Source organism: Momordica charantia, assembly GCF_013281855.1.
Source record: "Momordica charantia cultivar OHB3-1 chromosome 10 unlocalized genomic scaffold, Mcharantia_2.0 BLBB01000010.1, whole genome shotgun sequence".
NCBI classification, from domain to species: domain Eukaryota; kingdom Viridiplantae; phylum Streptophyta; class Magnoliopsida; order Cucurbitales; family Cucurbitaceae; genus Momordica; species Momordica charantia.
In genome coordinates, this window is record NW_028275158.1 from 8126080 (window position 1) to 8146658 (window position 20579).

A 20579-nucleotide genomic window follows, 5' to 3' on the forward strand; every position below is an offset into this window, starting at 1 on the left:
TAACAAACTTCATATTCACAAGTTTCAAGCTCCAACAATAAACATAAACCACATTCATATTTTAGTTCCAACAATAAACATAAGTTACATTCACATTTTTCAAACTCCCCCCCCCCAACTATATAACAAATTTCATATTCACAGGTTTCAAGCTCCAACAATAAACATAAACATAAGCATACCATACTAATAATCAATAACTTCACAAAATATATATTCAATATCAAACACATAAAGTCAAACACAAAGAAATTCAAATTGTTCGTGCCTTGCTCAATGGAAAATGTCTTAAAATTTTGTGTGGAATCTTTTTTTCCTTTACCCTTGTCTGTCTTGTAACGGGATACGTTGTATTGTGGACAGACATCAGCTTGCTCATTTTCTCTCCATAATAAGATACAATCATTCTTGCAAGCATGTATTTTTTCATATCCTAAACCCAAATCTCGTAACATCTTTTTTGCACCGTAATAAGACTCTGGAATACTACAATCAATTGGAAGAGCTTCTTTAAGTAGTTGCAACAACATATCAAATGACTTATTGCTCCATAGATTAAGGACTTTGATGTGCATTAACTTAACCATGAATGTTACACTGAAAATTTCGTACATCCAGGGTACAATTCTTGATCAAGTTCATCAAACATTGATTGAAACTTAGTATTTTCAGTTTGCCTATTGTCACTTGATTCGCCTCTAATTGACTGATCTTCTCCCCTAAATTCAGTGTATCTCTCATTTGTTAAATCGTTTAACATCTCACTCATTCCATATTCCTGCTGTGTGTTTTGATTAATACTTGTACGTATCCTCTTAGAAGGTAACTCTCGAGTTTCTCCATGGAAAGTCCATATCCTATAATAAGGACACATTCCATACGAGTACAAATGACCTTCCACATCGCATGGTCGTTTCCATACTAAGTTTTGGCATTTCTTACATGAACAACGTGTAAACTCTCTTTTATCGACATGCTTCTTCGACAGTTGAACGAATGATCTAATTCTTTCCGTATATTCTTTACTTAACCTATCCGGATTTTTTATTCAACTTTTATCCATAACTTTTCCTAGTCAAAAGTATAATACAATTAATCACTAACATAATTAAACAAATGAAAGAACAGAATTTATAAGAAAAATATATCACAACAAAATCATAATCTAACAATCCTAAACTTTTTTACTCCAACCCTATACAAATTATAATATATTTAAGGTCATGGATCATCTTCTACCAAACAAAAGCAAATATATTAGAAGTATAATTTAAAGCAAATTATAAACAACAAACTAATTCCAAACATATTTTAAAGAAAATTTCATTATTCCAATTAAAAAACCTACAAAGAATAATTTTAAAAAGAACTCTAACCAAACATATTTCATTAATAATATAACTTAAACATAACTTGATAAGAACATTCTTAAAATTAATTCAAAGCAAATTATAAATAAAATTTAAACTAAATTTAAAACATAATACATGAATAAATTCAAACAATAGGCATACTTTTTCAATACACATGAACGATCTTAAACTTAATTCTCATCAAAGTCTCAACAAAATCAAAAGTAAATTCAAACATATATATTTAACACAAATTTAATTATTGGACCATAAACAAAACATGCATAACACAATAAATCAATTGAAACAATAAACCAACTTTAAATAAAATGAAAAGAGAAAAGTTTGTACCAATATGCTAAATCCTTCAATGCAAAACAAGGATCGATGAAAGAACTCCGACGAAAACAAGCCACAAACCGTGAGGGCCGATTCTACACACAAAATAGGGCATATGAGGTATAAATCAATAAAAATAAAACTCAAAAACCAAATATACACGATTTAGTTGAAGAAACCGACGACAAGGATGACCATTGAGGCGGGCGGCGGCGGCGGAACACGAAAATGGGGGAGAGAAATGGAAGAGGAAGAAACGTTGAATGAGGAGGAAGAGAAAGAGGGGTTGCGAAAATGAGGGGCTGGTTTCGTCGCCCACCCAAAACGGCATCGTTTTGATGGGAAAATTTTAATTTTTCCATCAAAACGATGTCGTTTGACATATGCGACGAAAATATTTTTCGTCGCATATGTCAACACGGGGCAAAGCGGGTGCCAAAACGCGTTTTGGCGCCCACTTCAATTTTGCGACGAAAATGGTTTTCGTCGCTGGAGGTCTTTTTCGTCGCTTTTCCAGCGACGAAATGTTGTTTTCGTTGCGTTTCCAGCGACGAAAATAATTTTCATCGTTGTTTTGCGACGATAAATACTTTTTGTCGCTAATTAATGTCGCTGAAGACCTTTTTTGTTGTAGTGTAAGGTGAAGATGAAAATTTAAAATTTTTGCGATAACGAGGATGGAAGAGGGCATCCCGACTACCGCCCCACATCATTGGCATATATACTTTACATAGATTTCTATAACATATATTTTCAACTTTCTAACTTTTTAAAAACATAAAATAAAAAATGCCTATCGTATTTGTTTCCGAAAACTAAAAACAAAGTATAGAAATTGTTATGGAACGATATTAATATCCATGGGGTTTCGGGGTTCTATCTCAAAACCAATCGGCTATGAGAGGAGTAGCCTACCCCCTCAAGATCGTGGCGCCACGATCTTGGCCAGATCCCATTTTTGGACTGGTTGCTCGTTTGAGCGTTTTAGGCTCTGATACCATATTAATATTCATCAGATTCCATCCCAAAATCAATTGGCTATGAGAGAAGTAGCAACCCTTATTAGGTGCCTTTTCTTTTCAACTTGGGATCCTTAACAAACGAGACTTATTTATCCTGCTCTATTTTACTTTTTAAAAGTATATTTAATGAATTTTTCTAAAAAAAATAAGTTAACTCGAAGATCGTTTCCAAAACAGATTTTATATTTGTTTTAAACTTTGTTGTTCAAGAACTGTATTTAAATTAATTTGACCCCTGAAAAAAACTTTGCGGAAAATAGTTATCAACATATATTTTCACGTAAAATTTATTCTGAAAAATTGAAAATAAACCATACTCAAATAACTCATCTTATTTTCTGAACTCATTTTTTTCCCTTTTCTTTCTTAGACTTGCCAAACCGACTTATGAATGAAAGAGAGAGAAAAAAAAAGACACGTTGAAACTAACCTTTTGAAAAAGTAAAACCCAGCAAATTAACAAAAATGGATGGTGTTTACGCGTGATTCTGACAAGATTCAACTAATCTGGAATAGAAAGTTATTAGATATCCATAAATGAATTAAATTTATCCAATTTATTACGTTAAACTTTTAGGTTGAATGGTGGTTTATTCGTCCTAACATATGTGGTGACTCCCTAAGTATCTATTCTAAAAAAAATCAATCAATCGACAACGACATAAGGAAGATACAAGGCAAAGACGTAAAACAAAATGTGAGCGCTCCTTGCGATAGTGTTGGAGGAAAAAAATACAATATGACACATGTGGACCAATTAAGTAAGTTTGGAATTGTCACAACCGTCCAACTAATCCAACGAAGAAGACTGACCCACTCTTGGGGCCATCGGAGAATCAACAAGTTCTCTTCAACCGACTGGAGGACTTCGACCTAGGGCTCAACAGCCCATAATTGCCGTTCCAATGGCTTTGTCCCTCCACTGTCTATAAATGAGATACTCCGCCACTCTACTTTTTAACTACTAATTACTTGAGTACCGGAATGTTTGTTACCTTATAAAACATAATAGATGAATCAGAATTTGTTGTTAACTACTACAATTTTTTTCTCCATGTTCATCAACACTTAAAAGCATTATAATCACTTCAATAAACATTAAAAAAAACAGAATGAGATTAATTAAGGTGGGTGTGAAGGAACGTGCATGGATTAAGATACAAATTAGCACCGACAAATGAAAAGGAATTTTAGAAAACAAGAAGATCAAAAGCTCACATGGGACTGTTCTTCCACTGTCTGATGATATTGATGGAATCATGAAAGTACACATCTCTCTGTACTTGTGATCCAAGTTTTCCTTCCAAAACCGCGTTCTTCTTTCTCATCTCTATATTTCTAAATAATCACCGACATATCACAACACTCTATAAATGAACATACTACTCTACGTACGTTACAGACATTATCTTTTCAATTGTTTCATCTTATTTTCTGTTTGTTTCTCGGGAAAATGATGGTGGGCATGGCCAGTTGGGTTTGTTTGTTTTATTTCTTCTTGTTGGTGCTTCTTAGTTTCGTTCATGGGGATATTGGTGGTGGTGGCTGGTTTGATGCTCATGCAACTTTCTATGGAGCTGATCAAAACCCTAATACTCTTGGTGAGTTCTTCAATTTCTCTTGTTTTTCAGAAAAATCTTTGCTTTTTAATTGTGTGGATGATTTTCTGATTGTGAGAATCTTTAAAAACTTGCACCTCCACTACGTTTTAGCTTCAAGTTTTATATATGGTTGGAGGTACGACGAAAAATCTACGTATAAACATTTTTAAATCTATATTCCATAGTTATTAGGAACAAATAAATTTTTGGATTTACTTCTACATCTGATCGCAACCAGATACGTCTGGTCATTTTTTTAATAGTAAAGGGTGGACCTCATATATTGGTCTGGGGTACCATTTCTTTTCTCTGTCTCGCCATACAGGCTTGGTGTACAGTTTCCTCTTTGGATTTACGTTTGTGTAACGGATATAAATATTATGGTAGTCTTATTCGACCTTTTCCTTTTAGGAGGAGTTTCACAAGGGGTGAAGTCATTCTTCACCTGAAAAAGAACCTTTTTAGGTCATTTCATGGGGTAGGGATATGAATTATTACTTAGGTATTTATTATGTAGACATTTTCATATGAACAATGATACATGGTGAATCAACATTTTCATAATTTTCTAAAAAAAATTGAAAAATATCAAAAACTATATATTATATTAACAAAATATCTATGACGTGGACAATAAATAATAAAAAATTTTAAATTATTTAAAAATGGTGAAGTGTTTATTTATTAATTTAAATATTTTTTTAAGATTTTTTCAGAAATATTTATTGACATCGACATTTAATCAATATTTTTATGGCATTTTGAAAATCTCGACACTTTTTACTTATCAGAAAATGAAATCTTTTGAAATTTTCCTCGCTCGAGCCTTCAAAGTTTCAACTTGACTGGTTTGGCCATTTTTCAGTTGGCTTCAAAGTGCTAGTTGTAGCGCTCCCGCGCCCTTTGTATATAAAGGTAAAGCATTGCGTTGCTAGTGATCTCTCATAGTTGGCACGCCGGAGATAACAGGCTAATGACTCCCAAGAGCGTACAAGGATTTTCAGATCTTTTGAGCCTTTTGATGTCCATTGCCACTACTATACCCACCAGGCTCATTGGTCCAGTGATGAACAACTTCTCTTTAAATAATGGATTTATCTTGTTAAATTTTAAAAATTGAAAACTGTTTTTATTTTGAAATATAAGTTTTTTTCCTTCTTTTTAATATAACATGTGCGGGTGAGATTCCAACTCATCATAACAATTTATCATGATTTATATACGTTTTGATTTGTTAAGTAAATGTTCATTTAACAAAATAAAATATTCAAATGTCATAATTTGTTGATTAGGATTCATAATAAATACCAAATTAAGAAGTGGATATAAATTTTAAATTTTCTTTTCCTTGACAACCTTTTAATTTTCATCTAAATTTTTGCCAATTCATCGTATTGCATCATATAAATCTATTCATTCAATCATAATGAAGAACTAAGTTGAAAAAAAATGAAAAGATAATCAACTAAATTACAACTTTTAAGAGAACAAGAAAGAACTCAAATATCATTGACTAAATTAAAATATATATTTGGCCAAAAAAAAAAAACAGAACTATATATATATTTTTTATATTTTTTGTAATTGCATTAAAGCAATGTATTATTTAATATTTATCAGGAGGAGCGTGTGGTTACGACAACACATTCCACGCCGGATTCGGAGTAAACACGGCGGCGCTGAGCGGCGCACTTTTCAGAGCAGGAGAGGCGTGCGGCGCTTGCTTCCTAGTAATCTGCAACTATAAGCTCGACCCCAAGTGGTGCCTCCGCCGCCGCGCCGTCGCCGTCACCGCCACTAACTTCTGCCCCTCCAATAACAACGGCGGCGCGTGCGACCCCCCTCGCTCCCATTTCGATATGTCGTCCCCGGCCTTCCTTAACATTGCTCGTCAAGGCAACGAAGGCATCGTACCCGTCCTTTACAAGAGGTACACAAATTACAAATAATACAATATTCTCATATATATTATGCAAAGTCAAATATTCAAATATTGTATATAGCAATCAAAACTCACCACTTATTTTATTTGGATGGGTTTATAGTTTCAAATGTTGTTGGTTAAAGATTCCGGGTTGAAAAGATAATATCTAACGAAAGTTTATAATATACATGAATTACTTCTTTTATTGGTCAATTGATTTCGAAATGTCTTATAAATATTGATATGGTATTAAAGCTCAACCAATTCAAACGAGCATCTGGTCCAGAAAAAAAAAAAAGCTACTATCTTGAGGCGACGGGTTAAATAAGGACCATCTACTCATGTCATAGTTAATTTATTTTGAGATGAAACTCTATGGATATTGATATGTTATCAGAGTCTGACAAACTCAAATGAACATCCAATCTAAAAATAGAATTCGAGCCAAGATTTTGGGTGAGCCCAAATGAACTACCATCTTGAGTGTAGCCATGTTAAGGATCAATTCTAAAGGACCTAACAAAAGTCCTTTATTGTCCATTGATTTTGAGATGAAACGTCATGAATATTGATAATCAAGTTTTTGGGTTCATTAATGATCTAATCAAGTTTAATATGGTATAAGAGCATGAGATTTTGTATTTTGGTCATTTCTTTCCCGTTTCACCCGGATGACTTAAACGTTGTGAGTTTATTGGTGATTTAACATGTTTAAAATTGTCATCTATTTTGAAGGGTGAGTTGCAGGAGAAAGGGAGGGGTTCGATTCACATTGAGAGGGCAATCGAACTTCAACATGGTGATGATATCGAATATTGGTGGGAGTGGGGAGCTAAAGAGTGCATGGATAAAGGGGTCGGGGTGGAGGACATGGACGCCCATGCACCGCAACTGGGGAGCGAACTGGCAAGCCAACGTCGACCTTCGAAACCAGAGAATGTCGTTTAAGCTCACTCTGGTTGATGGAAAAACAATGGAGTTTGTCAATGTGGTTCCTTCCTCTTGGAGATTTGGGCAGACATTTTCTTCCATGTTTCAGTTCCCTTAAATCTTTAACGATAACATTCTTTCTTATAACTTGTTATCTTTTACATATTGTTTTATGTTTTGTTGCTACTTTTATGATAAGTTTGTGAAAATTGAATTCAAGTTTTTCCCCGTTGAAATTGTAGTCCTAGTTCACTCTAATAAAATAATATTTAACGTACACATTTTAATTCTATACTATTATAATCTTCTCCAATTTGTCCTTATGATTATTTAAAATTTTTATTATTATCCCAATCTATCTTGTGGTTAAAGTTTGAGAAGAGATAAAAATCCAGACTATGGTAGATGAAACTTCACGAGGATTAATAAAATGTTGTACTATCACATCATATCAAATTCCGATGGTCACACTTATTCTCAAGAGAACAAGGAAGAAGGAAGAAGAAGAGAGGGAAGAGAAAAATAAAATAAAAGCCACATTAATGAAAATTAATAAAAGTTACTGCATCAATTAAAAATTCCCACCTCAACTATATCATATAATCCTTCGTAGAAATAACTCTAAAGATCGTATAGAACATTTTTTCCCCTTGAGAAATAGATATTAAATTCAAACTTCATAGAAATTTTTCTATTTAGAGCTTCCAATTATATCTCTCCAAAATCACTCCATACTAAGTCAACTCACAATATACCAACGTAAGCCTAGAGTAGTAATTTGACACCAGTCTTTAATTAAGAGTTGATTTTGAATCTCCACTCCTACTCTTTCTAGGTGAAAAAGAAAAAAAGTTGTTGGATTTGAGTAAATTTAATTTATTTATTTAAATATCTAACACTCCCCTCTGGACTTGGATAATTGCACAAAAACCCGACAAATAGAAATCATTATAAATTGGGGAAGGTGGAAATCATTATAAATTGGGAGCCATAGATCGGGTAAATTAAACTAACGCGTGTTAAGGATTAGATTTATAATAGGCATGAATTACTCTTGCCAATTAATTTTGAGGTGTAACTCATGAATATTAATAAGCGAGGTCATGGAGGTCATGGTGTACTAGTAGAACCCTAACTGTCAATTTCGAATGGTGGAGTGAATAAATTCGAAAACGAGCGCTCAAAGAAAGCGGTCTAACAGAACTTTAATTTCGTTGCAAAGAGACAAATCAAACAATCGAACGAGAATTTTCCTGAGATTTCAGCTCTCTAAAGCTTCGGCCATGGCGGCGGCGTTAGCAATGTTCAAAATCTTAAGCAGGTCTTCGAATTTCGAGAGAACAGTGAGAACAGAGACAGATTCATTCTGTTCTCTGGTGTTGAGATTATACAGCACGAGACGAAACTGCAACCGAAGGAACCTCTTCGCGAGGATTAGTCCTCTCGGTGACCCTGAGCTCAGTGTAGTCCAGATTCTTGATCAGTGGATTGAGGAAGGCAGGAAGATCAAGGACTTTGAGCTCCGGAGAATCGTTCGCGACCTTCGTTCTTGCCGGCGGTATGGCCAAGCCCTCGAGGTGAGCGCAATTCAAATTTCTCCCTGGTTTTACCATTTTCCATTAAAGGAAGATTAGACTGTATATGGTGTCAGTTGGATGAGGATCGATTTTAGTGGTTTATTGAATAATCGCAGGAGAGGATTTCGAAATCCCTGCTTGTGTTTATTCCTCTAGTCCTTTTATTAATTGCTGAAAATCCTGTGGAGGCAACAACCTAGAAATATACATTTTGGAATTTGAAGCAATCAAATTTAGTTTAGCTAACTGTGATTTTATTCCTTCATCTTCATTAAAACATGGTTCTGGAAATGTAATGTAGTTGAATTCTCGTTCCGGTCCAAATAATCATCCTTTCCAGTTTCCACAGAGGTAAATCTGGACTGCTGCTTGGCAAGAGGATGGCATATGTAATGTTATGTACAATTGTTGAATTCTTGTAGTTAGCTGAACACTAGGTTGATATCCTAATTCTTAAAGGTTACTGACGATTTCGTTTTTAAAGATTATGCCTACTTCCTCTCTCAATATCCTTAGCATGCTTTTCATCATTCTAGAAACATGTTTAATTTCAGAAACAAAAACAAGTTTTAAATACCACCATTTTTAGTTTTTAAATTTTGAAAATGTTATCAAAAAGTAGATAACAAACAAAAGAAACAAAGTTGGAAATAGTGTTTATAAGCTAAAATTTCAAAAATTAAAAACTAAATAGTTATCAAACAGTGTGTTTAATCCATTTGATTTCATCAGTCCTAGATTTTTTTAGTTGATCGTTTGTTCTTCTCTTGGATTATTCTAATTGAAGGTGTCCGAATGGATGAGCAGCAAGGGACTTTTCCCCCTTACAACAAGAGACTTTGCTGTACAGCTTGATCTGATTGGCCGAGTTCGGGGGCTGGATTCTGCAGAGAAGTACTTCAGCAGTGTTTCTAACCAGGAGGAAATTGGTAAACTCTATGGTGCTCTTCTAAATTGTTATGTCAGGGAAGGCCTTGTAGATAAGTCCCTTACCCATATGCAGGAGATGAAACAGATGGGTTTTGCTTCCACTCCCCTCAACTACAATGATATCATGTGTCTATATCTGAACACTGGCCACGTCGATAAAGTTCCGAACGTGCTGTCTGAAATGAAGGAGAATGGTGTTCTTCCTGACAATTTTAGCTATAGAATTTGCATCAATTCTTATGGAGCTAGGTCTGATCTGATCACTATGGAGAAGGTCTTGAAAGAAATGGAGAGCCAATCCCACATATCCATGGACTGGACTACATACTCAATGGTAGCCAATTTTTTCATAAAAGCCAGTATGCACGAAGAAGCACTGAATTACCTTCGAAAATGTGAGGACAAGGTAGACCGAGATGCGCTCGGATTCAATCATCTCATTTCCCTCTACACCAGTCTGGGACATAATGATGAAGTAATGAGACTGTGGGCCCTCCAGAAGGAGAAGTGTAAGAAGCAAGTCAATAGGGATTATATAACCATGTTGGGTTCCTTGGTAAAGCTCGAGCGGCTTGAGGAAGCTGAAAATCTGCTCAAGGAATGGGAGTCATCTTGCCAGTGTTACGATTTTCGAGTCCCGAACGTTCTCCTTATCGGTTACTCGCAAAAGGGGTTAATCGAAAGAGCTGAAAAGATGCTTAGGAGCATTGCCAGAGAAGGGAGAATCCCACCACCAAATAGTTGGGCCATTATTGCAGCAGGGTACTTGGAAAAACAGAACCTGGAGAAGGCTTTTAAGTGCATGAATGAAGCTCTTGCTGTAAAAGAGCAAAACAACGGGTGGAGGCCAAAACCTAGCGTTGTATCAAGCATTCTGCGATGGCTATCTGAAAATGGAAGATATGGGGAACTGAAAGAGTTTCTGAGCTCATTGAAGACTGTACCTTCCATGGATGGAAAACTACATAATGCCTTAGATGAGCTTGTGGAAACCTTAGAAAACGACGGTGAAATAGCGATGACGGGCGAATTACAGGTGAGGTGATTAGATGCTCTTATGAAATCACAGCATCGTTTAAGAACTTGTAAAATCAAGTTTGAAACTTGATGCTAATGTAGGAATTAGGAATGTATTAGATACTTCATGTACATAAATTAAAGTGGAACTGTAGAGGTTGAAATTTCCAGTCATTTTTTTTAGTCAAGATTCAAGAATGTTTACAGTGATTTTGTTCCCTTAAAAAATCTGTATTTCCGTCGTGATGAGTAAGATACTTACCAATTAAGTTTTTAAGTTTTGGGGTGGCAATTTGAACTCATTACCTTCAAATTTTAACTTTCAACTTTTAAAATGTGGGTCTATTTCGTACCTTAAAAAGTTATAAAATATCTTTGAATTGTGTCTATATAATCCCTTAACTTAAAAAAATAAAAATAAAAATAAAAATCTAACAGGTCATCAGAATTTCAATCGGTATCTAATAGTTTCATGTCTTTAATTCTATTAATCAAATTGTAATAAAAAAAACTCTATTAGTCAAACGACTACGCATATAAAGGCTTAAACATGTGCATGCCACGAAGGAATTAATTAAACTTAATAACAAAGATGTATTAGATACAAGAATTGGGCTTACTTTAGAATCGAAGAGACGATCCATTGGGCCAAATGATCCGTCACAATATATGCGATGTAACGGAGAGTCTTGCAACACGAGGCCTTCCACTCATCTTTCTTGCTCGAACGCCTGTGGGAATCTCTGCACCCGAATCTCAACTAAAATGGCTGGAGATCGAAATGGTGAGCTGCCTGATAAGAGAGGAAGTTCCGATAGAGACGGTGACAGCGGCGGAGGAGGAGGAGAAGAAGAGAACGGAGCCCCGTCGAAGAGAACTTCTGGTAGGACTTCCGAAAAGGGTCATGGAATTTCGGGCTCCGAAGTGGACGAGGGACGAAAACGCAACAAATTAAGAAGAAAATCGCGAGACAGTTCGGATTCCGATGACAAGAAACGCGGGAGGAGCTCGAGAAGAAAGGGGAAATCCCGTAGACGATACAGTAGTGAGGAGGATTCTGATTCCGAGGATGCTGAATTTGAAAGCTCGGAGTATGACTCGGATTCGGAGAACTCCGACGCGGAATCTGCGTCGAGTAGTTCGGGTTCGGAAGGCGATAGCGAGAGCGAGGAGGAGAGGAGGAGGAGGAAGAGGAGGGAGAGGAGGAGGAGAAGAGAAAAGGAGGAAAGAGAGCGGAAGAGGAGGAAAAAGGAGAAGGAGAAGAAGAAGAGGAAAAAGGAGAGGGAGGAAGAGAAACGAAGGAAGGAGAAGAAAAAGGAGAAGAAGGAACGGGGAAAGAAGGGGGCAGTCACGAATTCGTGGGGAAAGTATGGGATTATCAAAGAAACTGATATGTGGTACGTGAAGATTCAATTCCATTAAATTTTCTGTTTGTTTACTGGGAAAATGTGGCGAGAGAGGAGATTATATGCTCGCACTGTCTTTATTTTTCGAAATTCAAGTCCTCTGCTTAGTCCTCCTTGTGCATGTAATCAACTGAACCATACTTTTGTAGATTTTCTATATTGGTTCATGCTTTCTTCTGCACAACCATTCACTCTCTCTTGCAATTTGTTCTTATTGACTATATTTTATAGGAACAAGCGACCAGAGTTCACTGCATGGTTGGCTGAAATCAAAAAGGTAAATTGATTTATGCGCAAAGTCTTCCATTATGGCTAATTAATGACATTTTTAAGTTGTAACTGTGTGGAATAGCTATATGCTATTGTTAAGTTACCTTCATTTTAAAGAGACTGCTAAATAGTTTCAATACAGTGGCCCCAACTTAATATTTCTTCAATATATGGAGTTGAATTGACTAAAACAAAATTAGTTTTTCATGTTACTCAATCTAGATAGCCCCCTTTTCTGTTTTTTGGATTCAAAGTACTTTAGTAGTGTACACCCGTGTTCGGGTCTTAGGGCTAGCGCTGGTGCCCCTCAGGGAAGTCGACTCCCAGTTATTTAAAAAAATTACTTTAGTAGTGTGCATATTCTTTTGATTGAACATAAAAGTCTACCAAGTTGAGACGAATTTACGATCTAATTGCTTTTGCAGTCGTTGTATTTTTGCTAATTATATTCTTTTTAATATTACATTGCTTAGGTGAACTTGGAAAGCCTAGCTAATTGGGAAGAGAAGCAAATGTTTAAGGAGTAAGTAGATGAATTGGTCATGTTTAGTTAACTCCTCACAGTCATTACCCTTGATGATAGCTGTTATATTTATTTATCTAATGACCACTTAATCTATTTTTGAAAGAACAACAAGAATTGTAAAGAGCTGCAATCTTACTCATCTTGTGATGATTGTTTATACAGATTCATGGAGGACCATAATACGGCCACTTTTCCATCTAAAAAGTAAGGTTCTGTGATTTTTGTTTGTGCAGCTAGGCTACTATGGTATTGTTTGAGAAGGTCGTAAGAAAGAAATGAACAAAGAACGCTAGATGGACCATTAATATGACCAATATTTCTTGGAGATTATTAAACTTTATACAATACCTTAAATCCAATCTTTATTTTTATCTCGAGTAAAAACTGAAGTTTTTCTTAAGATCTGCTCATCTACTCATGTTGTTGCTCGTGCGATTTAAGCCATCCATCATTAATCCGCATGCCTTTTTTTTTTTTTCCTGTCCTGTGATTTCAGGTACTACAACCTTGATGCTTATTACCAGCATAAAATGCTAAAAGATATGAAGAAGGGCCACAAAAAGCTTTCGGCAGGGGAACGCACTGTGTTTGATGATGAAGAACAGAGGAGGTATTTCTACTTTTCCTCTTATTTACCTGCTGTTCATTTTGAGGATTAAATGCACCCCATATTAAGAAATTTGCTCATCTGATGATTGAACATGCATGTTTGATGATGGAGCCTAACTACTCTTTTAGAATTGACAAAGAATTCTTTATTCAATCTTCAAAAGTATATCAAATCATTCATACAAGATCTTGAGAAATTTTGAACTAACTAAAAAAAAAGAAAACAATTACACCAAAAGCTGGGTCAATAAACAAACAAAGTATTACTAAAGGTAATTAACAAATTCTGTAACTCACTACATCATTCAGAGATGGTCAATTTGATGCAAACATTGTTTTGTTGGTTGGGTTTATAATTTCACTCTCCTTTTTCGTTCAGGCAAGAACTACTTCGAGAACGTGAAAAACACAAGGAAGAACAAGTGGAAGCCTTAAAGCGCTCTATGCAGACTGGAATGGTCAGTGATTTTACTCTCTGAAACTAGTTTGGATTATCTAACTTTATTTCTAAGTTTCTTACTTGATGCTTCACAGGCACAAGCAATGAAAGAACAAGCTCGCCTCCGAGAGGAGATGGCGTATCAGTATAAGCTTGGTAACTTTGAGGTAGCCATAGGTGTAGATGTCAAAAAAGTTTTTCTTCAGTCAGTTTAAGTTTGATGAATTCTCAGGCTAGTTTTTTGAATTGTCGCTACCTTCTATTATAGGCTGCAGCTGCCATCCAGCGAAGATTGGACCCAGATGTTGCCCTGTGAGAGAAGAGACTGTATTTTGCGCGATTATCTCGTGTTTGGTACTTACACGGTTCAACCCTACAAGAACTTCAAAGTTACGAACTAAGGGAAACTCTCCAATCCAATCATTTCTGGCAACCATTGTAATTTTGTAGCAGCCCATGATAGTACATGAATGGTTTTGAGTTGTTTTTCTTTTGGAATAGCATAAAGTCATTTCGTTTTCCATGGTGTAAAAAACAGTCTCCTTTCTTGAATTAATCGTAGTTTTATTTAGCATTCCCATCTGCTGTGGATCAAAAATTTCAGCATACGTACTTTCATAATTGTAGAGAGAGAGAAGGCATTTCTAGTCATTTTTTTAGCACATGAAGGTTTGAACAGAGAAACACTACTTAAGGTGCTAGTCGGTCCGCATCGCTTTTTTGTTGAAAACCATTAAAATTTGACGCGTAGGGGAGAGAAATGCGGAAAAAAAATGAGAAAAATAAAGTTCGGTATTTGATAAATACCTTAGCATTTAGTAAGATAACTAATGACCAATCAATATTTAATATTTTTTCCAAATTGATGAATTGTTTATTTGGAAATGTAGACTCTTATGAAAGATAATTCAATTTAGATCAGAAAATGGATGATATGTATAGGTAAAACTTGTTTCTAAAATTTCTCTTTTAGTTAAAAGTTGTTTTGTTTTTTAATTATAGGCTTATATCCATTGGTAATTTAGAGTGACTAATGATTTCAACTTTTCAAGTAATCGGAAAATTATTCTTGAAATAAATTTTGAAAATAAAAACCAAAATCAAAAATTCAAAACATCCTTATTTGCTTGACGTTGAATAGATGATTAGTAGTTATGCAATCTACATTCACTTTTTGAAACTTTAGATGTAAAAGTGTTGGATCTTGAAACCAAATAAAGTTTTACTTAAACTTTATGGATTGTGCTGGGAGCTTGGAAATCTACCACCACATGTCATGGAACGGACCAGATCTCCAGATAAGTCGGAATAGGATGTAGACATTCGAAAGGAGTAAGGAGCTTAGGAGAGGGAGCTTGGAGATGGATCAAGTATCCATATACGACAACCTAATTCTCCACTTTGTGACATCCATGATATGATGTGGATATGGGGAGGAATTAAGGAGCAATCAATATCCGCTTAATCTTTGGAATGCACCACAAGAAGAAGATATCGTTGGTAATTAATACCTCACCATAAACGACTGTCTATAAAAGGTATGAAAATGTTTTTATAGGTATGCGTGAATTTCGTCGGTTTTTGAATTTAATCAATTCGAACTTGGACTGACTTGAGCATCAGAGTACTCACTTATATTTTGCAAATTTCTCCCCTATCGAGATTCACGACATGTTTGAGTTTGAGTTGTTTCTAAAATTAGGATAGATTTACACAAATCTCGAAAGGTTCACAAAATTAGTGGGCTTGGGCCGAATATGAGGTTCAGAAGCCCAGTGAATATTGGGCCGTGGTGTCAACCGGTGATCCAATTTGGCAAAGAAATCAAGCGCGATAGAACCAGGGGAAGCGCGAGTGAAATTGTTGAATCGTGCGGACTGAAACAGCACAAGATGTCAAGATCTCATCTTCACCGCTGATTAGTCCTCTCCTCTCCTCGCTGATGGCGCGACACTGCTTCCCTTCCATTGCCAAAATCCCAAAACCCTCCACGGGTCAGCGGGGAAGATCAGTCGAGCGCCAAAAGACACAGAGCATCAAATTAAGCTTCTTACACGAAGAATAGCACCAGCCACTTAAAGGTAGCTCCTGCTCTCTCTCTCTCTCCCTCTGTACTCAGTAATTTACGTAGGAATTAGTTAGAAACTGGGTATGGTTCATTTCCTTTGATGTCTGATTGCAATTTTAATCGTGGGTTTGTTCAAATGTATCGCTTAGATTTGTTTCTTTCATTCGATTTTCAGAAATTGTACTTTGGTGGGAAGCCTCAGATTTTTCCTGGACTTCATTGGTTACCATCACATGTTTCCCTTAATTGTTATCTCAATCGTTTTGAGAAAGGGGTTCATCAATACTCATCTTTTTTTTTTTTAAAGGAAACTGGGATAATTTCTGGGATTTTGACCGATTTAATTATCTGTTGATTCATTCAAAAGTTAAGAATAAGAGACGGGGAAATGAGTTCGGAACCTCCTAACTCTTTGACTTGAAGTCAATATACTGCCATTTCTTTATGCTACAAGACCAAGACCTGAATTGTTTCTTGAGTGTGGTGCCTTGTTGACATTGGATCTTCCTTTGCTTAGTTTTAATCTGTTTCTATCCGCTTCTTTATGCAAAAATGCCTTTGCTTATATCTATATCCAGCATAGATTTGGAGTATCCAGGTAAGGTTTCTCACTTTCTGCGCTATTAGCTAATGAATGGTTGCTTTATTCAACGATTGTTTATTTTCTTTCCCAACGTGACAACTTGAAGTGGAAAATTTTGACTTGGCGAGGTTTGAGGCCAAGTTCTTGGCTAAGTTTCAGCCTTTGCTTGTCATCTGGGTGTGGACATTCCTTAAACAAACTGTCCATAAAAAACACAAACAAACAAACAACGCCTTCCTTAATATATGTGAAAAGAAACAAACATGACAACTTGAAGTGATCCCATTTGGTAGTAAGTATCCTGTTTTCCTGGTGTTTTATTTTTTATAGGAAGTTCTTTCTCCGAAAAGGACATTCTCGTTTAGGTTTGATCGACTGATGGCGTATCTGCCTCTCCAATCCATGTCTAGTATGCAAATCTGTTTCCTTAGTTTCATTAGTTCCATGCCTTCAACACTTGTTCCTAAAAGCTTAAAGAATGAACCGGTCTCCTATGTTCTTTGACTTTTATGGAGGCTCGAGTACTGTAATTATAAAATAAGCTATTTGCTCTACATTTGCAGTTAGATATGGGAGGCAGAGGAGTTATTGGTGATAAATGGTCCATGAGGGTTCTCTGGGTCTGTGCCATAGGGAGTGCAATTGGTATTCTCTCTTAACCTCTTCGCACATGAATTCTTGATAAGTAACTCATTTGTACGAAGTTGTCACCTAATTAGTTGAGAGTAAAGTAACATTTTTTATCTTCTTATAAGCTATGTCCAATTTCCCCAACTTTGTAATCAACGTCGCTTGTGTAGGTTTGTATATGGTTGCTCAAGAAAGACAATTACAGAACAGGCAAAGAATGTTGGCTGAGAGTCTGAATGATGTAGAATCAGGAGGTACTGGTGAAAATGTTTAGGCATTTTGGGATGTTGATGAAACGTGAGTCTTAAAAGCTATGGAGATTCCGTCGTGTCCGAGTTGGTTATGACCCTTCTGCTGGCTCAAATCAATACTGTGAGTTTCCAAAAATGTGAAATAATTAGAGTATGTTTGATATTGAACGTAGATTTCATATGAATTCATGAGATACAATAAGCATACTAAATCAGTGTTTAGTAGGCCATTTTGAGAAATGGAATTTTCTCGGAGTCCCAACTTTTGACATTGAAATGTTGGATTTGTTTTCTCTATCCCCGGACTTCGAAAAGCCTATTCACCTTCTCCTTTTATATTCTTTAGGATAAGGGTAAGCTGCAGCTTTTTCAGTACCTCGACTTTCTTTGAAAGCCAATCTCTTGGATGTGTTTGCAATAAAAAAAAAAGAATCTCTGTTTGTTTTAAGAGCAGTACAGGAAGGAGAGATGCCTCTATATAGAGAATTGTACTTAGAAATAGAAGCTCTGACACCCTGTACCATATTTTGAATTAAGGCTCTTTCTTTCTCAAGTCACAAGTTGAATCTTCACAAATCTATAGTGTAAACTCCTTCCTGTCGTACCAAAATGGAATCTAATTCAAACAACATTGTCTCTAGGAAAAACCTATGACTGTCGCCCGTTGGTTTAGTAAGACACTAGACAAGTTTTATCACGTAGTGCTCCACATGAATAACTGAGGTCGGATGCTGCTTCTTGTGAGGTGAGCGCAGCTCTTCTGAGTGATGAAAGGGAGTAGGGTTATCCATTTGAATATAGTGAGTAAGAAGCTAGACACCGACGTGGTGTCAGCCAAAGATTCTATGATGCTTAAGTTAGAGTTGGTTTGGGTCGGATAGAATTGGACGGGTTGATTGTATACCTCAAATTGAATGTCCTTCGATATTATTTATCTTAAGAAACTATTCGTATCCCATCGCTAATTTTAGTGCAAGTCAACATGTGGACTTGGTTGGTGGCAAGTATGTCCACACGAGTAGATATATAAATTACCATGAACTTAATAACAGACAGAGGGCTATGACCACGTTTAGGAGACGTGCACGTGCCACAATCATGTTTAAAAAGATGTGCACAGGGCAGCATGCTGCATCAGAAGTGGGTTAATCATCAAATCGATGTCCAAATTTGACCTGCACGCAAGGCTGGATTGTCAAATGTGACCATCGTCACTCGACCCGACCTTTAATGGTTGCATCTTGATCGTGTCCACATGGCCTTACGTGGACATAGCATCCGTTATTCTTTGTCGAAACTCATCCCTTCCACCAGCCCACCTCTCGTCTCCTCTGCACAAAACCTAGGGATCCCTCCATTCTGTATTAAGCAAAAGATTCATCTGATCATAAGCAAAACCACCCTTAAACTCTATGTGGTTTATATTCAAAAGAAATATCAAACACATCGTTACATTACAAATATGTTTGTCCAAAATGTATATTTAAACTAGTATAAAAGCATGAACGAACACGGAATGTTTACACATCAACACGAATTCCATGGTCCCCAGATTCCCGGAAAATAAAGCTAACACCCACTGGGCTTATTTTCCTTCCCTCCAAACACCTCCAACTTCCCACATATATATATAAAGCCCTATTAATCTTCCCATCCAAATCACCAAACTTCCACCAAAAACGATGGCTTCCCTCAAGTATTTCTTTCTGTGTCCCTTTGTTTTCCTTTGCATAAGCTGTACATTCGCCAACAGGGTCCTCAACTCCAACCTCGGAGGTCCGAATCTCCCCCTCGACAAGCCGCTTCCAGTCACCGAGGACCCCAAGGGAGCCATGGGAGGAGGACTCAGCGGCGGCAGGAGAGGTGTTGATCCGATCATTAATGGATTTGGAGTTGGAGTCGGAGTTGGGGTCGGGTACAGGCCGGGATACGGTGGGCCGGGGGGGTACTGGTCTGGCCCAGGATTTGAGGGGCCGAACAGCGAGTGCATGTTGGGCTATGTTTGTCCATCCAGTGATCGTAGGGGATGCAATGGCTTTTCTTATGAAGGTTGCCGATCTTACGGCTTTTATCCACTGACTTCAATTGACCACCACGAAGTAGAAATCAATTGGGCCACATCCAAGCCCGTTGAAACGGCCCAATTTGGCAATTCTGGACCCCATCAGTCATCGGCCCAACATGGCAATTTTGGGCCTCATCAGGCCCATTTTGGCAACCCCGGACCCCATCAGACACCGCCTATTACTGTCGACGACGATCAGCACACTAAGACCCCAAGCGGCGTCTAATAAAATGTTTCATTCAACGTTAAAATAATTTTATCTCACTTCTTAAATAAAAAGAGCTTCAAAAAGAAAGCTGCAATATTTACTAAAATATTATTTATCTCGTCCACCTGTTTTTATGTTGTTTATATTTTATCTAATAAATATGTCACGTTACTTTGCTAATTATGTTAATGTAATGACATGGACTGCATGACACTAAATTTATAGACTAAATTTGAAATTATATTAATTTTAAATAATTTAAGTTATTTTTCAAATATTACAATGTAAAATGGAGATTCAAATTTATGATTATATTTGAAAGGAAGTTATGTTTACTCACTTAAATTTGTCTCACCTCATTTAACCTCTATGTTAAATTACTTTAAGAATTATGTCAAATTACTTTAAGAATTATGTTCATTTAACCTCTATGTTAAATTACTTTAAGAATTATGTCAAATTACTTTAAGAATTATGTTTAGTAGGTCTCACTTTAAAAAGTCATGACAAGTTATTGAACTTTCAATTGATAGGTCAATGATGTATTAGACATAACACTAAAAATTTATAAATTTATTTAACAAGTTCAATGACTTATTAGACAAATTTAAAATTAAACTTGTAATTTAACCAAAAATATAATATACATAGTTATATATATATACATGCATAATTAATTTACACATTATTTTGATATGTATAATTAGTAAATTCTTGCGATACATAAACAAGTTATTGAAGTTGGAAGTTCAAATCTCACTCTCACATCGGTTGTACTAAAAAAATGTCATTGAGTTAATGCACAAATTATTTTATGTTATTCTTAGAGAAG

The 20579-nt window shown here is 36.1% G+C and overlaps 4 protein-coding genes across 6 annotated transcripts; all 4 read left to right on the forward strand.

Annotated features, from left to right (window-relative positions):
• The first annotated feature begins 4103 nt into the window (after positions 1-4103).
• On the forward strand, positions 4104-7409 carry EXPA12 (expansin 12). Its single transcript, XM_022287173.2, has 3 exons — positions 4104-4314; positions 5935-6244; positions 6974-7409. Exons 1-3 carry the CDS (start codon positions 4167-4169, stop codon positions 7284-7286), a joined length of 771 nt encoding a protein of 256 aa, XP_022142865.1. The 5' UTR covers positions 4104-4166; the 3' UTR covers positions 7287-7409.
• Positions 7410-8332: 923 nt separating this feature from the next.
• On the forward strand, positions 8333-10969 carry LOC111012782 (pentatricopeptide repeat-containing protein At4g21705, mitochondrial). Of its 2 annotated transcripts, none has more exons than XM_022287045.2 (2): positions 8333-8745; positions 9533-10969. In XM_022287045.2, the coding sequence occupies exons 1-2, from the start codon at positions 8452-8454 to the stop codon at positions 10718-10720; spliced, it is 1482 nt and encodes a 493-aa protein (XP_022142737.1). In that variant the 5' UTR covers positions 8333-8451; the 3' UTR covers positions 10721-10969. The 2 variants fall into 2 exon arrangements, with proteins under 2 accessions (XP_022142737.1, XP_087973621.1); XM_088117495.1 differs by having other exon boundaries at positions 8596-8745; positions 9553-10969.
• A 403-nt stretch (positions 10970-11372) lies between these two features.
• Positions 11373-14520, forward strand: LOC111012923 (nucleic acid-binding protein). The gene is made up of 8 exons (XM_022287238.2): positions 11373-12089; positions 12330-12375; positions 12842-12891; positions 13057-13098; positions 13391-13504; positions 13883-13961; positions 14038-14109; positions 14211-14520. Exons 1-8 carry the CDS (start codon positions 11458-11460, stop codon positions 14256-14258), a joined length of 1083 nt encoding a protein of 360 aa, XP_022142930.1. The 5' UTR covers positions 11373-11457; the 3' UTR covers positions 14259-14520.
• A 1289-nt stretch (positions 14521-15809) lies between these two features.
• On the forward strand, positions 15810-17771 carry LOC111012874 (HrpN-interacting protein from malus protein). 2 transcript variants are annotated; one of them, XM_088119238.1, is made up of 3 exons: positions 15810-16023; positions 17161-17238; positions 17394-17771. In XM_088119238.1, exons 2-3 carry the CDS (start codon positions 17163-17165, stop codon positions 17495-17497), a joined length of 180 nt encoding a protein of 59 aa, XP_087975364.1. In that variant the 5' UTR covers positions 15810-16023; positions 17161-17162; the 3' UTR covers positions 17498-17771. The 2 variants fall into 2 exon arrangements, with proteins under 2 accessions (XP_087975364.1, XP_022142863.1); XM_022287171.2 differs by having other exon boundaries at positions 15815-16023; positions 17157-17238.
• Positions 17772-20579: the final 2808 nt, after the last annotated feature.

Excerpts from the sequence above, each read along its gene's own strand:
- LOC111012782 (XM_022287045.2), top strand. The coding sequence starts at position 8,452 with ATGGCGGCGGCGTTAGCAATGTTCAAAATCTTAAGCAGGTCTTCGAAT. Across the intron at positions 8,746-9,532 it reads GGTATGGCCAAGCCCTCGAG|GTGTCCGAATGGATGAGCAG; the intron begins GTGAGCGCAATT and ends TTCTAATTGAAG.
- LOC111012874 (XM_088119238.1), top strand. The coding sequence starts at position 17,163 with ATGGGAGGCAGAGGAGTTATTGGTGATAAATGGTCCATGAGGGTTCTC. Across the intron at positions 17,239-17,393 it reads TGCCATAGGGAGTGCAATTG|GTTTGTATATGGTTGCTCAA; the intron begins GTATTCTCTCTT and ends TCGCTTGTGTAG.
- EXPA12 (XM_022287173.2), top strand. The coding sequence starts at position 4,167 with ATGATGGTGGGCATGGCCAGTTGGGTTTGTTTGTTTTATTTCTTCTTG. Across the intron at positions 4,315-5,934 it reads TCAAAACCCTAATACTCTTG|GAGGAGCGTGTGGTTACGAC; the intron begins GTGAGTTCTTCA and ends AATATTTATCAG. Across the intron at positions 6,245-6,973 it reads GTACCCGTCCTTTACAAGAG|GGTGAGTTGCAGGAGAAAGG; the intron begins GTACACAAATTA and ends TCTATTTTGAAG.
- LOC111012923 (XM_022287238.2), top strand. The coding sequence starts at position 11,458 with ATGGCTGGAGATCGAAATGGTGAGCTGCCTGATAAGAGAGGAAGTTCC. Across the intron at positions 12,090-12,329 it reads ATCAAAGAAACTGATATGTG|GAACAAGCGACCAGAGTTCA; the intron begins GTACGTGAAGAT and ends TATATTTTATAG. Across the intron at positions 13,099-13,390 it reads GCCACTTTTCCATCTAAAAA|GTACTACAACCTTGATGCTT; the intron begins GTAAGGTTCTGT and ends CTGTGATTTCAG.